Below are 18,903 nucleotides of genomic sequence, written 5' to 3' on the forward strand. Positions count from 1 at the left end.
AATTTTTGCAAAAGAAACTCCTTATTGTGCTGAAGGTTTATGCTTCATTATACGTATAATTTCAATCTTCTGAGAATTCATTTCAAAAAATGAATAAATAGAACTTACCTTCATTACATTAAATAAAACCTCCTGTCCAAGGCTATCTTTTTCCTTAAAAAAGTTGTGTTCAGGGTAAGTTCTAGCAATGTCCCTTCTGATCAATTTTTCACACGGTGAGGTCATTTTCAGGAGTTCTGAATACTGATCCTTAATTGGCATACTTTGTGCACTGCACAAAAGTTGCCAAACTATTGCTCTAAAGTGGTGGGGTATCCCTTTACGAACAAGCTCCTAAAAATAAAAAAGTAAAATAAAAATTTTTAAATGAACCATTTAAGTCTCCTACCTTAAAAGCCAAAGAAGATTTACAGGGGGTTGGAATGGGGTGGAACACTTTATCAAATTTATAATTCACAAAGCTACTCTTAAGACTAAGGAACCTTTTACCCAAGGCTAAGACTTGGCCCTTGGGTGTGTCCTATTCTGGTCAGAGAGCTACGATCCCATGGATAAATTCTTGACATTTCTCCCAAAGTATGGCCTCTAAAGCTATTAAGGAAGTAACTGATAATCTGCAGAGCTGTGAATGAAAGCACAGTAACCATTACCTTTCAAAGAGGTGTTTTAGGCAAAAAAAAGTAAAATAACAATAATTCAAAGATGTCAGATGGTACAACTTCATTCCTGAATGTATAAAATGCAAGGATTTAATCTCCAAAATAATTTTCAGTTATATATTTCTACCATTAGGAGACATCTATAAAAACTGATATCTGTAAGTTAAAACTTTAATATGAAAACATATAAAGTAGAGCTCTTTATTACAGCACTTGCAAAGTACTAGAATCTGATTTTTTTTAAATCTTCTATTAATCCATGCCATCATGCCCCTTTGGAATAAGAGGAAGAACTTCAACAAGGAATATGAATACCTTAACTTGCTTTTCCTTCTTTTTGCGTACATCTTCCCATTCATTAACAATTCTTCCCCAAAGAATCCAAGAATCTTCTTCAAGGTGGCTGAGGTTGCTAGAGGCTGATGAACTTGATACAAGGGAGGAGCCACTGTTTCTTCTTGACCCATTTACAGATCTTAAAGACTTACTATCCGTCTCTAATAATCTAAAACATAATTAAAAACTGCTCAAGATCTAATTTCACAGTGACACTAGATGAAGCAATGATGATACTTAGAGCTTCACTATAGCCATGGTTTTAGAATATGCATAATTTCAATAATATCTGATTGGCATCAGTAAAATTACTGCTATATTTTTTTTTCATCTAAGCATAGCAATTTCAAAAAAATTTTAAAGACTATTTATTTATCTGAGAGACAGAGAGAGAGAGCCGGGGTGAGGCAGCAAGGTAGGGAGAGGAAGGACGTTAAGACTTTTTTTTTTTAAGATTTTATTTATTTATTTGACAGAGAGAGATCGCCAAGTAGGCAGAGGCAGGCAGAGAGAGAAGGGAAGCAGGCTCCCTGCTGAGCAGAGAGCCCGATGCGATGCGGGGCTCGATTCCTGGACCCTGGGATCATGCCCTGAGCTGAAGACAGAGGTTTTAATCCACTGAGCCACCCAGGTGCCCCAGGACATAAGACTCTTGAGCTGACTCTACACTCTCACTGAGCACAGAGACTGATGTGAGGCTTGATCTCACATCCCTGAAATCATGAGCTGAGCCGAAACCAACAGTTGGATGCATAACTGACTGAGTCACTAGGCGCCCCACAATTTCAGAACTTGATAATAAATTATGTTAAATATTTTAGTGCTATTAGTCCCATCATAATTTCCCTTCATCTCCACTAAAAATACAAATTAGGAGAAATCTGGTAAGAAATATAGTTGGGGAAAGGGGCTTCAGGAAAAAAGAAACTACAGTTGGAACAGGTATAAAAATTCTATGAAAGAACTAATTCTAACATGTTTAGAATATGTCCTGGGCTAGAAAAAAGCAAGGCAGAGCCATACAAATCATACAAATCCCTTCTCTCTTTTTATTTTTCTCTACCCACATATAAATCTGCCCAAAGTGTTTTGTTTGGCCATGCAGTGTTTGTATAAATTCAACAATTATTAATAATAAAATTAGAAGATTTCACTTATTTGTTTATATACATATATATTTATATTTATTTACAATTCTGGGGATTCTCTTGAAAAATAAAAAGACAGGGCAAAACCAGACCCATATTTCTGCATAGGAACAACAAGGTATAGCAAAGTAAGAGCTTCTTCCTTTAGATGGAAAACTTTAATCCACTCCATCTCCACAATCCCTGCTCTCTCTCAAAAACTCAGGCCTCTAACAGCTGTTATTTATCACTGGGTTCGCACTCTCAAACTAAGACTTCTTCACTCTTAAGGCCCTATCACCTTTGTGTTTTCTTATCTGTTGAAAGATGAATTAAGATAATTTCAGAGACCAATTTCATGACTCACCACAACATCAAACCCATTATTTCTTTCATAAAGAAACAGTCTATAAAGAAAGGTTGGAAAATGTGGCTCCATCACTATAAAGATGTAAATTACATGTCATTCAAATAAGGGTCCTAAAAGATCTATTTGTTTTTAACATGGCTACTATTTACTTTCAGTAATTTCTTCAGAAAGTCATCTGCTTAGGATATAAGAAATGCTCCCAGTAGTAATTTAAGATAAATAAAAACCAATAAAGAAAAGATACGTATGTGCCAAACCCTACTAAACAGACTACAGAAACACCCTTTGTATGGGAGAGTTATAACTTACTCATCCTTATATCCCTGAGACATTTAACTTTATTCAAAGTAAATAAATATTGACTGAGTTGAAATAAAATCAAAATTCCCATATTAAAAACTTCAAATCCCAAATATGTCATATTCAATAATACAACATAGTAACACAAACTGAACAAATTCTAACCTTATTGATGGGATAATTTAATACATTTCCATTTCAATAATAATTTATTAAAAAATGTCCAAAATATTGATAGAAATAGAAACATTTTTACAACCAAGCTACTTACGGGCCAACTATTTGCTATATTCTTTATTAGAAAAAAATAATGATGTTTACTAAAACACTGTTTTTTCCCTAGATACTATTTCAGTAAGTCCACAATATATCCTATGGAAAAATTAGTATATATATGTAAATACTTTTATGTATGAGTCTAATCCCTCAGAACTCTAAATGGGATAGAGAAATAAACTTTACTGAAACAACTTGAACCTAAGTCCTGTATTTCAGTTCATTATTCATTGAGTGCTTGCTATATGCCAAGTAATTAAACTACAGTACTACCATCAATAGAGAGACATGCAGTTAAAAAGAAAATAATATTTCCTAAGCTAAATATAACTTTGAGATATAATGGAAGTATAGATGAAAAAGTGCTTAAAACAGAAGGCTTTTAGAGTCTGAAAGGTCTCAGAGATTGCCAAGCTGTAACTTCTGGTAAAAGCAGGAATGCCAAGTACAATCATGAATGAGTTAAAGAAGAGAGTAAAGTAGTTTATCTTCAGAGGACAGTGAAATAACACTAAAAAAATACACAGAACTGTAAGAAAAATGTATAAATGAAGTATAACAAATAAAGATATGTTATTTAAAATACTGTCCCTGCCTTAACTCATAGGACATACAAAAATGACTCAAATGAACAACAGCCATGAATATAAAAGTTAAAACTACTAAAACTCCTTGAAGAAAACAGGAAAAAGCCTTTACAACCCTGAAGGAGACAAAATGTGTTAATGAGACACAAGGAAACACTAACCATAAAAGAGAAAACTGATTAAAAAATAAAGTGGACTTTATCAAACTTAAAAACTCTGCTCTTCAGATGATACCCCTGAGAAAATGAAAAGGTAAGCCACTTTTTTTTCCACTGGGGAAAAAAATGTTCTCAACATATATATCTAACAAAAGATTAGTATCCAGAATATACAAAGAACTCTTAAAATCAATAATTCAGAAGGCAAAAAACATAGCTGTTTAAATGAGTAAGAGACTGAAAGTGATACTTTACAAAACAAGATAATCAAGTGGCCAATAAGCAATGGGACATCGTTAGTCAGAAAAATGCAAGTTAAAATCAAACTATGTACACAGTAGAATGACTACAATTTTATAGATTGACCATAACAAGTGTTGCCTAGGATGGGAGTAATCATAAGTGTCATATACTGATGTCATACTTCAACCACCTTTTAGAACTAAATACATTTTCACATGATCCAACAAGAGAAAGACTTGAAGTTCACAGAAGCTTTATTCATAATAGTTAAAACCCAGAAACAACCAAATATCCAGAAAAAATAAGCGATCAAATTATGATGTATTTATTCATTGCAATATTACTCCGTGATAAAAAGAAACAAACTGCTGATACATATAATAACACAGACGAATCTTATAAATGTTAGGTTGAGTGAAATAAGCCAGATGCAAAAAAGCATATACTACATGATTCTGCATATATTAAGTTCAAGAACAGTGTAGTATAGAAGAAAAAACAGGAGTAAGTCCTCATGACTCTGGGTTAGGTAAAGCCTTCTTAAATATGACACCAAAAGCACAAGTGACTAAATAAATCAATACACACACACACATACACACACACAAACTGAACTTAACAAAATTAAAAAATGTTTCCCACCTTCCTGGATGCCATCAAGAAAGTGAAAAGAAAACTCACAGAATGGGAAAAAATATTTGCAACCCAGAAGACTTATATCTAGAACATATAAGAAACTTTTAACTCAGTGATAAAGACAAACAGCCCAACTAAAAAATGGGCAAAGAACCAGTATAGACATTTTTCCCAAAAAAGATACACAAATGGCCAATAAGCACATAAAAAATTGTTCAACATCACTAGTCATTTGGGAAATACAAACTGAAACCATAATAATACACCTTTCACAACCACTAGAATGGTTGTAATCAATAAGACATAATAACAAGTGTTGGTGAAGAAATGGAGACATAGGAACCCTTAGATACCACTTATGGGAATGTAAAATGGTAAAACCACTTTGGAAAACAGTATGGTAATTCTTCAAATAATTAAACAAAGAATTATCATGTGAACCAGCAATTCCACTCCTATGTATATAACCAAGAGAAATGAAAATCTGTGCCCAGGAAGGGATAGGGGGGTGACTGCTAATGGACGTGCAGTTTCCTGGGGTGACAGGTACACAACTTATACAACAAATGTTCAGGTTTATTCATACTAGCCAATAAAGTGGAAATAATCCAAATGTCCATCAACTGTTAAATGGATTAAAAAACACTTATAGAGCCATATAAAGGAATATTATTTGGTCATGAAAAGGAGTAAAATATTGGTACATGCAACAACATGAACAAATCTTGAAAACATTATGCTAAGTGAAAAAGTCACAAAAGGAAACATATTCTATGTTCCCTATATAAAATATCTAGAACTAAAAAAGTAGATTAGCTTTTGCTGAGAACTAGAGTAGAAGCAAGAGGACCAAGAAGGAAAGGACAGTGACAGCTAATAGACATGTGCTCTCTTTTAGTGATGATTATACAACTCTGAATATGTGAAAAAACACTGAATTGTGTACTTTAAACTGGTGAAAAGTATGTATATCAGTTATACCTCAAAAAAGTGTTATATTAAAAAAGAACAGGTAAAATATATCGATGACAATAAAAATCAGAAGAGAAATTTCAGTGGGGTGAAGTTGCTAGAAAGGGCACAAGAGAATTTTCTGGGATGATAGGAATTTTCTAACATGATAGAAATCATCTATGTGTTAATGGGCATGTGGGTTATATACAAATTTGTCAAAACTCAAACTATACTTAAGAACTGAGCATTTCTGGGGTGCCTGGGTGGCTCAGTTGGTTAAGCAGCTGCCTTCAGCTCAGATCATGATTCCGGGGTCCTGGGATTGAGCCCCACATCGGGCTCCCTGCTCAGCAGAGAGCCTGCTTCTCTCTCTCCTCTGCCTGCCACTCTGCTTACCTGTGCTCTTTCTCTATCTCTCTGTCAATTAAATAATTAAATCTTAAAAAAAAAAAAAAAGAACTGAGCATTTCTCTGATTGCATATTATATATCAACTTTATAAAAATTTACAGAAAATACCACCTGTGGTTAATGACACTAAAAGCAGTGACAATTAGGTGAGAAACTACTGCTTTCTACTGTTGAAAGCCCTTTAAAACTTTTTTTTAATAATTACTATTATTTTGAAAAGGACCTTTTTAAATAAATTATATGTATTTGTTTTGTTTTGTTTTTTAAGATTTATTTATTTGAGAGACAGAGAGAGACAGCATGAGCCGGAGGGGTACAGGGAGAGGAAAAGAGAGAATCCCAAGCAGACTCCATGCTGAGCACAGAGCCCAACATGGGGCTGGATCCCAGGACCCCAACATCATGACCTGAGCTGAAACCAAGAGTCAGACTCTTAACCGATTACACCACCAGGTGCCCCTAAATGTATCTATTGTGTAAAGAAAAGAAAATATGACCATTATTCCATTTTTTTCCTTTTCTAAATAGTTGGTCATTCTAACAAATTTCAGATTTTTCTAAAGATAAAATTTAGAATTTTTTTCAATGCTATAGTTATAATGAAGAAGTCTTCTGTTAGAGAGTTGTAACATTTTCCAGAACTAATACTTGAATTGATGCTGTCAAGACTCTCCCCACTGAGCTTCCAAGTCATGATACACAGGAAAAGAATTTACACATTCATTAAGAAAATGTAGACATAGGGCACCTGGGTGGCTCAGTTGGTTAAGCATCTGCCTTCAGCTCAGGTCAAGATCTTAGGGTTCTGGGATTAAGCCCCACATCAGGCTCCCTGCTCAGTGGGAGTCTACTTCTCCCTCTACCTCAGCCTCTTCCCCACTGCTCATGCTCTGTCTCTCTCTCTCAAATAAATAAAATCTTGGGGGAAAAAAGAAAAGAAAGAAAATGTAGACTTTATAGAATGTGTAGTTAGAATCAAGTATTTTTATTCCTTTTTGCTAAGTACAGTGATGAAACAACTCAGGAAGACTCCTAAGCTGGTTGCCACGTAGTTTCAATATAACTGAAATATTCTGACATGGTAGCAGAGGGTGCGTACTACCTGAAAATGTCAACAATTTCCAAAGACTTCAGGCCAGCAACTAGAAAAATGGTAATACTGCATTACTCATAGGTCCTTGGACTACTGAGAAGTCTATTCAAAACGTACTTGCTTTCCTCTTTCCAGAGCAAGTGGGTTCACGGCTTTGCACGGATTTATTGCAAAAAAAGACACTACCTTTCCATCCCATCGTAACTTCCATATGACTAACAGAAGAAGAAATTTATCAGATTCAAGGAAAAGAATACTGGCCCAGCAGGAATATTGTATGCTACAATCAAAGGCATTATCCACAGGTCTGCGTGGCCTCCTGACATTTTTTAACCTGCCACTGCTATACAGTCATTCACAAGCCCAAATCTATTCATCTCTCAGAATGCTGCCAGACTAAGACATTAGAGGTTGGATCTTCACTGCCTGGAGAACACATAACCCTCAGTCTAAGTAAGCAACTCCAAGTTTTTGTTAAAGTAGCTCCAGCTCTAAGGACAGCATTCAAAATGGCTATAGCCTCACATTATCTGAGATGGGGGTGCTAAAGCTAATTTTCAGTTAGACTTCACTTCAAGTAGCATCAAAGATAGAGAAAGACTAGGTTTGGCTGCTTCCAGAAGCTTAGAAGACTTGGCAGAGAAAAAGCATTTCCAGTTCCTAATGTACAGAACTCGTGACTAAACTGAGAACAAGGGAATATTCCAACACAGAGTTTTATTTTTGGGGGCAGATTACTTCACCATATCTTTGCTACTGAAAACTGAACCTTATCCTTACCAGGGGTCACCTATCTAAGGAAAACCGCAGAGTGTGTACTTCATGATAGGCATATGGAGTAGCTTGTGTGTGGCAGTGTACATTTGATGAACATCAAAGAAAACGCCTCTCACGATAACACTATGACTGAAAAATACAGTAGAGGAGAAGGAAAACAATGGGTTCTCTTTTGGGTATTTGAGAGTATGAAGTACTTGGGGGACATCAGTATAGGTAAGAAGCACAGCAATGGAAAAGACAAGTGTGAACCTGAGAAGAGAGGTGAAGCCACAAATGGAAATCTGGCAATTACTGTAGGGTCCCACCCCCCGCCTTTATCCGTAGCTTCACTTTCCTGCAGTTTCAGTTACCCACGATCAACTAGGGTTCATTAGCAGATGATTCTCCTTCTGACATATGGTCAGAAGGTTAACACTGACCTAATGCTATGTCACAATGCCTAGGTCACTCACCTCACTTCCTCGGTAGGCATCTTAGCATCTCACAGCACCACAAGAGAACAGTACATTAAGATATTTTGAGGGAAACCTTATTCACACAACTTTTATTACACTATATTGCTGTAATTGTTCTATTGTATTATTAGTTATTGTTGCTAATCTCTTACTGTGCCCAATTTATAAATTAAACCTTATCACAGGTACGTATGTATAGAAAAAACAGTATATACATAGTTCAGTACTATCTGCAGTCGCAGACATCCACTGCCATTCTTGGAAACGTATCCTCCACAGACAATGGGGAACTACCCCACTTGTGAAGAGTTGATAGTAAACTTTGTTAATTCCCTTTTTTACTCAGCATAATACTTTCCTATGGATACCAGAACTAAAAGATCAGGATACAACAGCAACAGGTCATCATACCATTTGGAAATGTGTAAACTGCTAAGATAATTTACAAAGACCCAAGGAAAGATCTAAGAAAAGCTAAGGTAAAAATTGCTATATAAGAAAAACACTTGGAAAGCTAAATACACTGGCACTTACTGAAGGGAATCAGCTTTCCAAACATGGGATTCAAATATCTCTTGTAATGTTACATCAAAGAAACAGGATATGAATGTACTGGGAGAAAAACAGCAACTAGCAAGCAAAAAGAACAGCAGATCAGCAGCAACAAAATACTTGCCTGACTCACAGGGTAGTCATACCCTTTCACATCAACATCATCAAGCACAAATTCAAGTCTCAGAGGAAGAAAAACAAAAAGGGGAGAATTAAGAGAAAGCACAAGGAATTAGCACAGGAAACAATTCAGAGACAACTCTCAGTGGGGTGCCTACAGGACAGGATCTCTCTAGTTCTGAAAGCATGAGGGTTTTTCTTTTGCTTCTGTTTCTTTTAGATGAGGTCTCAGAGAAGGCAAACACTGGAGACTTGCACCTCCCTCCCAAATATCCTGACCAGAAATTGATGGTTTGGGGATTACTTTTATGTAGACATTACAGACAGACAAGCATAGCGGATTTAACTTCTAAGATATCTTAATTTAAGAACACCATGTGAAGCTAAGATAGCTGCAACAGAAAATGTAGTTCAATAAATTTTCTTAATTACATCATCAAATTCCTTAGGAAATCAGACAACTGATACAAAATGCAAAACAATCCTCAATGAAAAGAAAAAGAATAAAGAATTTGTGTGAAGATCTTAAAGGCCTCTCCTATGATTGAAAATATATGAACTTTTTAACAGAGAGACTTGGAAAGATCGATTTTGCTTCCAAGCTTTTTAATTCCTTAATATTCTTGGTTGTGTTATAGAGAGTATCCTCTGGAAAACAAAATAATGCTTTAGTAGTAAAATTATAAACATAAGATAAAAGTTAGATCATCTAGATCAGCCCTGCCCAACAGAAATGTACTGCAAGCCCCTTCTATCAGTTTAAATGTTCTATAAGCCACATATAAAGTATAAAAAAAAGTGTAGTTAATTTTAATAATTTTGCCAAATATAGCCAAAATACCATTTTAGCATGTAATAAAAATTTAATTAACGAGACATTCTTTTTCTCACATCAACTTTTCAAAATCTGGTATACATTTTACTTTTCTAGCACATAACAATTCAGACCAGCCACATTTCAGGTGCTCAACTGCCACATCTGGCTTATGGCTACCAACCGGACAGTACAGATTCAGATGTTGGTAGGATAAAGATATATAAATTAAGGTTTCAAAGATCCCTGCTTACTATATATATTTTCTTTAAAGATTTTATTTATTATTTGTCAGAGAGAGAGCGAGCGCGCGCCAGCGGGAGAACACAAGCAGGCAGAGCTGCAAGCAGAGACAGAGAGAGAAGCAGGCTCCCCACGGAGCAAGGAGCCCGATGCGGGACTCGATCCCAGCACCCTGGGATCATGACCTGAGCTGAAGGCAGCGGCTTAACCAACTGAGCCACCCAGGCGTCCCCCTGCTTACTATATTTAAACGTACATAAAATACATTTACTTTAGTTTAAAACAACACCTCCATTTCCTTAATCTCATATCCTCACCTCCAAAAATCTGTTAAAAAACAAAGAATGTAAAAGGAAATAAACATGGTTGTAATGCCAAACTTTTAAACCACACAAATAATGGCCCGTTAAAAATTTAAATTAGCCTGTGAAGTGTGTAAACCTGGCAATTCACAGACCGGTACCCCTGGGGCTAATAATACATTATATGTTTATTAAAAAATTATTTAAAAATTTTTTTAATTTTTAAATTAGCAACATTTCCCCTCCTTAATTAAAATGCACTGCTATCACACTTGAAACTTACCTTCCTAAATTCATCTCTGCCAAAGCCTTTGTATTTTTAAAATGAAAAACAGATTTAACACATAGGAAAAAAATAGGTATCCTGTTTCAACTTTAAGGCTATCAATTATTAACTTTCATCAAACAAGATCTTTGATATTGTACTGAACCATTTCTTCACATCCTTCTGGTGTTGCCACATGCACCGATATTTTAAAAGTTATAATTGCAGTAAAACTATGAGAAAGAAAAACAGTTTGTTGGAGTTTTGATATTTTCATGTTTCTTAAGTTATCATTTTCTAAAATATTACCATTTTTATACTTTCTGAAATTAAAGAGTTAAGTAACAGAACCAGAGATTCATCTATATCTGGAGAAAAGAACAAAAAATCCTAAATAAAAGTGTTTTCCTTATATCCCTTGTTACAAGTAGTAATTGAGTCTCATAATTTTTACTTTAGTTATGTAACTTGCATACCTACATCATAAACCACAGAAGTGGTCAGAGAAAATATAAGTTATTATTCTTATAATTTGCCTTGGACTTAATAGGTTGGCAGAACAGAGGGAGGAAAAGCTGGACCTAGTGTTTGCCATTTTATTTTTTGTTTGAGTCAGAGATATGTTTTTCCACCAGGATTGTTCTAAAGCAAAACAAGATGTCATTACATTCGAACATTCTCTACACATAAATTTTTCCCATGGATTTTAAGTTTTAATGACAGAAAAAAAAAGGGAAAAGAAAAGAAAGAGAAAAAACCTGAAAGCCTCAAAATGTGAACTTGAAAAGAGTACAGATTTTGAGTAATCCACACAAGAACAAGGGTGACAACCTTCTGCTCCTTCTATTTCTTCAAATTTACTTGTCAAAACCTCTTTTCTAAGCATCTTTTTTTTTTAAGATTTTATTTATTTATTTGACAGACAGAGATCATGAACAGGTAGAGAGGCAGGCAGAGAGAGAGGAAGGGAAGCAAGCTCCCCGCCAAGCAGAGAGCCTGATGAGGGCTCGATCCCAGGCTCCTGGGATCATGACCTGAACCAAAAGCAAAGGCTTTAACCCACTGAGCCACCCAGGTACCCCTTTCCTAAGCATCTTCAAACTCCAGTAATTATTCTTTCGATATTAACATATACACAAGGCACATCTGGTATTCCCAAATAAACTGTGAATTACTTGGAAAAAAGTTCATCTATATTCATACTTCAGTCACAATAATTTTTAATATAGTGATTTATATATTTTAGTTGTACAATAATTATTGATCACAACCATAAAAATAAATTCAACTCTGGTCACTTAAAACTCAGCACCAAAAATTATCTTTTTGCAAACTATTTTTCCATATAAGAACCAATTCAAAACTTACAAATACTTCATTCCCTTTAGCGCTATCTGTAAGTGCTTATTAGGCCATTAAAATTTACTGTGACTCTATTTCTGTACGTTTGAAATTTAAGTACTTAAGACATACAAATAACACTTGGTTCCAGCTTCTAGAGATAAGCCACAATGTGAGAGATGAAAAACACACTGGATGGGATTAATGGCAAATTAGACATGGCAGAAAGCAGTATCAGTGAACTTGAATACACAGCAGTAGAAATTTTCCCAAAAAATGAACAATTCTCACTGAGCTGTGGAACATCAAGGAAGTTAGTATTTGTGCAATTAGAATCTCTGAAGAGGAGGAAAGCAACAAAAACTTTTGAAGAAAAAAATGGTCAAAAGTTCCCAAATTTGAAGAAAACTCTAAGTATACAAGAAGTTCAACAAAACTCCAATACAAGAAACAAGAAGAAAAGTACAGGAGTGCCTGGGTTGCTCAGTCAGTTGAATATCCAACTCTTGGTTTTGGCTCAGGTCATGATCTCAGGGTCCTGGGACTGAGCCCTGCTTTGGGCTCCCTGCTCAGTGGGCAGTCTTCTTGTCTCCCTCTCCCTCTGCTCCCTCCCTCACCCACATACTCTCTCACAACTTAATTTTTTTAAAAAAGCACAATAAGGCACCTCAGAATTAAAGTGCATGAACCAGAGATAAAGAAAAAAGAAACTTAAAAAAAGATGGGGGGGTGGGGAGATACACAAGAACAAAAATAAGGAAAGGATCAGATTTCCCAATGAAAACAATGCAAGATAGAAATCAATGAAACATCGGGGCGCCTGGGTGGCTCAGTGGGTTAAAGCCTCTGCCTTCAGCTCAGGTCATGATCTCAGGGTCCTGGGATCGAGCCCCGCATCGGGCTCTCTGCTCAGCAGGAAGCCTGCTTCCTCCTCTCTCTCTCTCTGTCTGCCTCTCTGTCTACTTGTGATTTCTGTCTGTCAAATAAATAAATAAAATCTTTAAAAAAAAAAAAAAAAATCAATGAAACATCATTAAAATACTGTGCGGGGAAAAGAACTATCAACCGTTACAGAGAAAATATTTTTAAAAATCGAAAGAAAAACAAAACAAAGACTCAAACATGTAACAGCAGTCCCACACTAAACGAACTTTTAAAGAAAGTCCTTCAGACAGAAGGAAAATTTTATCAGTTGGAAATCTAGAGCTAAAGAAAGAACCAAAGAGCTCCAGAGATGGAAACCATATATGCAAATATATGAGACTTTTTCTTATTATTTCAATCTCTTCAAAAAGTAATTGGCTTGAAGCAAGTATCGTAATATTGCATGGGGTTTGCAACATATATAAAAGTAAAATGCTTGACAAAACTAACACGAAGGACTGGAGAGGAGAAATGGAAATGTACTATTCTAAGTACTTACACAACATGTGAAATACTATGAGATCCCTTTAAGGCAGAAAGTGGTAAATTAAAGATATCTACTACTGATCTTAAAGCAACCAGTTTAAAAAAAAAAAACAGTTATAGCTAATAAATCAAAAAATAAAATAAATAGAATCATTAAAAAATATTCCATTAAGGGGCACCTGGGTGCTCAGTGGGTTAAGCCTCTGCCTTCGGCTCAGGTCATGATCCCACAGTCCTGGGATCAAGCCCAGCATCGGGCTCTCTGCTCAGCAGGGAGCCTGCTTCTCCCTCTCTCTCTGCCTACCTCTCTGCCTACTTGTGATCTGTCAAATAAATAAATTAAAAAAAAATCTTTAAAAAAAAAATATTCCATTAAGTCAAAAAGTAGGAAGAAAAATCAAAAGGAAACAATATAAAACAAAATGACGGATATAAACATAAGCCTATCAATAGTCACATTAAATAAAAATGACCTATTTTCCTCAAAATCTAGAAAGCACTATGTTACATGAAAGGAGCCAGTCACAAAAGACCACCTATTGAATGATTCCATAATGAAATGTCCAGAAAAGGTAAACCCAGAGATAAAAAGTAGATTAGTAATTACCAGTGTCTGGAGGAAGGTAAAAAGGTGATACCAATGGATACTTTCTTCTGGGGAATGGGTGTGTGTGTGTGTGTGTGCGTGTGTGTGATTAAAGTGTCCTTAAATAGGATAGTAGTAATGGATGCACAACTTTGTAAATACACCCAAAAACCACTGTAGCTATACACTTTAAAACGATGGATTTTACAGTGTGTGAATAAATTAAAAATACAGTAACACTATGGAAGCAGATGAAATATTAATAATAAAGTACATATCTTCGGGGCACCCGGTGGCTCAGTGGGTTAAGCCTCTGCCTTCAGCCCAGGTCATGATCTTGGGGTCCTGGGATGGAGTCCCATATCGGGCTCTCTGCTCAGTGGGGAGCCTACTTCCTCCTTTCTCATTGCCTGCCTCTCTGCCTACTTGTGATTTCTCTGTGTCAAATAAATAAATAAAATTAAAAAAAAAAAAAGTACATATCTTCTTGGATCCATCCCTGCAAGAAGATTGTAATTCCCACTTCACTCCATTATGTATGGGTACGTGATTTCCTTTGGCCAATAAAATCTAAGCAGAAGTTATGTGGATCACTCCCTAATAGATACTTTGAGGTATTTCCACTCTATCTCTTTTCCATTTGCTACAAGTCCCATTGTTTGTGGACAGGGGTGGGTCATTGATCCTTGAATGAAGAAGTGTGGAACAAAGATGTACTCAATCTGCAGCTTGAGATGAACATGAAATGTAAGGAAGAAATAAAACTTTGTTGGTGTAATTTTTTTAAAAATAAATGGTCTAAATATTCCAATTAAAAAGGCAAAGATTGTTGGTTTATATTTTAAAAAGTAACATCCAACTATGTGCTGCCTCTCAGGAAAACCTGAAGGATAAAGAAAAAAGAGAAGGATAGAAAAATATATAAAATTTTAACACTATTCAAAAGAGGGCTACAATGACTATATGAGATAAAGCAGATTTCTTTTTTAAGATTTATTTATCTTTTAGAGAGAGAGAGAGAGAGAGGATCATGCAAATGAGAACATGGGTGGGGTAGGGGTAGGAAGAGAGAGAGAGGCTCAAGCCGACTCCCTGCTCAGTCTAACACAAGGCTCGATCTCACTACCCCAAGATCACAACCTGAGACAAAACCAAGACCCCCCCCCCCCCCGCCAAATGACTATGCCATCCAGGTGCACCAAGTTTATCTTGGACAATTTCTTTTTCTTTTTTTTTTTTTTTTTAGGATTTCCTGTGAGGAATTTAATTTTTTTAATTTAAATTCAATTACTTAACATATAGTGTATTACTAGTTTCAGAGGTAGAGGTCAGGGAATCATTAGTCCTATATAATCATTAGTCCTATATAATACCCAGTGCTCATTACATCACATGCCCTCCTTGACATCCATCACCCAGTTACCCCATCCCCCAGCCCTTTCCCCTCCAGCAACCTTCGATTTGTTTCCTATTAATAAGAGTCTCTTATGGTTGAACACAGCTTTTGGGAAGATGGCAAAGCAGGAGGACCCTGGCTCACCTCTTGACACATGGGCACCAAGAAACACCTACATTGGCATAAATAACCCAAAAAGCAACCCTTGCCAATTTGGATGCCTTTTATTTCTTTTCATTGTTACCTGATTGCCAAGGCTGGGACTTCTGGTAGTATGCTGAGCAACAGTGGTGATAGAAGACATTCCTGCAGTGTTCCTGACCTTACAGGAAAAGCTCTCAGTTTTTCCCCATTGAGAATGATATTCGCTGTGGGCTTTTTGTACATGGCTTTTAAATACTGAGGTATGTTCCCTTTATCCCTACATTGTGAAGCATTTTAATCAAGAAAGAATGCTGTACTTTGTCAAATGCTTTTTCTGCATCTATTGGGAGGATCATATGTTTCTTGTCCTTTTCTTCTTTCTTTTATTAATGTAGTGCATTACACTGATTGATTTGCAGATGGTGAATCACCCTTGAAGCCCAGGAATAAATCCCACTTGCTTATGTTAAATAATCCTTTTAATGTACTGTAGGGTCCTATTGGCTAGTATCTTGGTGAGAATTTTTGCATCCATGTTCCTCAGGGATATTGGTCTGTAGTTCTCCCTTTGGGTGGGGTCTTTGTCCAGTTTTGGGATCAAGGTAATACTGGCCTCACAGAAAGAGTCTGGAAGTTTCCTTCCATTTCTATTTTTTGAAACAGCTTCAAAAGAACAGGTATTAATTCTACAAAGTCGATTTCTAAGCAAACAATATTACCAGGGATAAAAAAGGCATTTCACAAGAGGGCATAACAAATCCAAATGTTTATATACTTAGTAATACAACTTCAAATTATATGAAACAAAGACTAAAGGAATTTAAAGAGAAATAGACCAATCCAGAATTATAGTTGGAGGTTTCAGTACTCCTCTGTCAATATCTGATATCACAAGTAAACAGAAAACCAGCAAAGATACAGTAGATTTAAACATCATCAATCAAACTTATTTGATCAATGTTAACAGAATTACTCCACTGAACAACAGCTGAATATACCTTCTTCTCAAATTCACATAAAATGTTTAACAAAATAATATTGTATTCAGGACCATAAAACAAGTCTCAATAAATTTAAACAGCTATTGCTAAAGCAGAGCTTGAAAATAAATGTACAACATCAAACATTTATATTAGAAAAGATAATATAAGGACAGAGACAGTACATAAAACGTCAAAAATCCCAAGACAACTACAGATCAATATCCACCATGAACATAGATGCAAAAATTCTAAATACAATTTCAGCAGATCAAATCCAACAATATTTTATAAAGACAATGTATCATGACCAAGAGGGTTTATACCAGGAATGCAAAGTTGGTTAAACATTCAAAAATCAATATAATTCATAAAAAATTTTTTTAAAAAAAGTACTTCATTATATTAAACTATAAGAGGAATACCACATGACCATTTCAGTAAATGCAAGAAAAGCATTTGACAAAATCCAAAACCTATTTCTTTTAAACTCTAAGCAAACAAGGAAGAAAAACAAACTTCCTCAATCTGATAAAAGCCATCTACAGAAATCTACAGTTAACATATTTAATGCTTTATCCCTAAGATCAGGAAAACAACAATGCATGGTCACCACTTATACTAAAATTTGTAACTGAAGTGCTAGCAAGTTGCAGTAAGGCAAGAAAGAGAAACAAAGGCACCCAGATTGTAAAGGAAGAAGTAAAAGTGCCTTATTCACAGATGACAGGCTCATCTACATACAAAAATCTCATGGAATTGAAAAACAACAACAACATAACCTACTAGAGCAAGTTTAGCAAGGCAGCAAGATACATGAGGCAACAGAGTTCCAATCAAAATCTCAGCAAGTATTTTTGTGGAAATTAACAACTTGATACAAAATTCACAGGGGAATGCTAAGTTCCAGTAATAGTCAAATCGGAGAACTATTCGGAGGATTAACACTATCTGATTTCAAGACATAAAGTCACAGTAATCAAAACAGTAGTGTTTTGGCATTAAGATAGAAAACAGATCAATGGAACAGAATAAGTCTAGAAATAGGCCTACACATACAGTAACAATTTTTGACCGAAGCTCAAAAGTACCTAAGTGAAGTAAAGGATAGGCTTTTCAACAAATGGTACATGAACAATTAAATATGTATATTCAAAAAATGAATTTTGATCTATACTTTGTTCCATATACAAAACTAACTCAAAACGGACCAGACCTAAGCATAAAACTTAAAACTATAAAACTTGTGTAAGAAATTATGAGTCAAGCTGTGTGACCTTGAGTGTCCCAAAAGCGCAATCCATAAAAGAACAATTTCAAATTGGACTTCATCAAAATTTAAAACTTACATTCTTCAAAAGATACTATTTAAGAGAATGATAAGCTATAGATCGGGAAAAAATATTTTAAAAGCATATATCTGATAAAAGCATATATCTGATAAAGAACTCATATCCTAAATATACAAAGAACTCTTAAAATACAATGATAAGAAAGGAAACAACAACAACAACAAAAAGAAAGCAAATAACCTAATTTTTAATGGGCAAAAATTTCAAACAGAGAAGACACATGAATGGCAAATAAGCACATGAAAAGATGCTCAACACCATTAGAAATACAAATTAAAAATACAAGATATCAATAACTGTTAGAATGGCTAAGATTAAAGCCTAACCATACCAAGTATCAGCAAGGATGTAAACAAACTAAAAATTTCATACACTGATGGTGGGAATGTGAGAAAAGTATAGGCCCTTCAGAAACCGTTTGACAGTTAAATGTGCACCTATTATATAAACCAGTCATTCCAAATCTAGGTATCTGCCCAGGAGAAATGAAGCATACATCTATATATACAAAGGCTTATATACATAAATAATGTTCACAGCATTTCATAACAAAAAGTAAATAAACATGATATATCCATACAATAGAATATTACTAAGCAATGAAAAAATGAACTATACATGGACACTACAACATGGATGAATCTCAAAATAATTACTCTGAGTAAAATACTCCATTTTAAAAAAGTACACACTATATTATTCCATTTCTATAAAATTCTAGAAAATACAAACTAATCTATAGTAACTAAAAGCCAATTAATGGCTGCCTGGGGATGAGAAAGGAGATAGTGGATATGTTCATTTTCTTGAGTTTGGTGATTATTTCGCAGATAAATACATATGTCAAAACCTGTCAAACTGCACACCTTAAATATGTGTACTTTACTATGTCAATTATATATGAAAAAAGCTGTTAGAAGTTGTCTCTGTGGGGCGCCTGGGTGGCTCAGTTGGTTAAGTGTCTGCCTTTGGCTCAAGTCATGATCCCAGAGTCTTGGGATCAAGCCCCACATT

The 18,903-nt window shown here is 35.2% G+C and overlaps 1 protein-coding gene across 10 annotated transcripts in view; it reads right to left on the reverse strand.

Annotated features, from left to right (window-relative positions):
* EVI5 (ecotropic viral integration site 5) overlaps nt 1-18,903 on the reverse strand; it is a 188,264-nt gene that overhangs the window by 130,891 nt on the left and 38,470 nt on the right. For 9 of the 10 annotated variants that reach the window (XM_032867132.1, XM_032867133.1, XM_032867136.1 and 6 more), the window contains 2 exons: nt 975-1,164; nt 109-333 (listed from right to left, as the gene is read on the reverse strand). In XM_032867132.1, the coding sequence (XP_032723023.1) occupies nt 109-333; nt 975-1,164 (415 nt within the window). Of the gene's footprint in view, nt 1-108; nt 334-974; nt 1,165-10,698; nt 10,773-18,903 lie in introns of those variants that run through there. The other variant, XM_032867135.1, reaches the window with a different exon arrangement.

This window comes from Lontra canadensis, unplaced genomic scaffold (genome assembly GCF_010015895.1).
Source record: "Lontra canadensis isolate GAN:19392208 unplaced genomic scaffold, GSC_riverotter_1.0 scaffold33, whole genome shotgun sequence".
Classification (NCBI taxonomy): Eukaryota; Metazoa; Chordata; class Mammalia; order Carnivora; family Mustelidae; genus Lontra; species Lontra canadensis.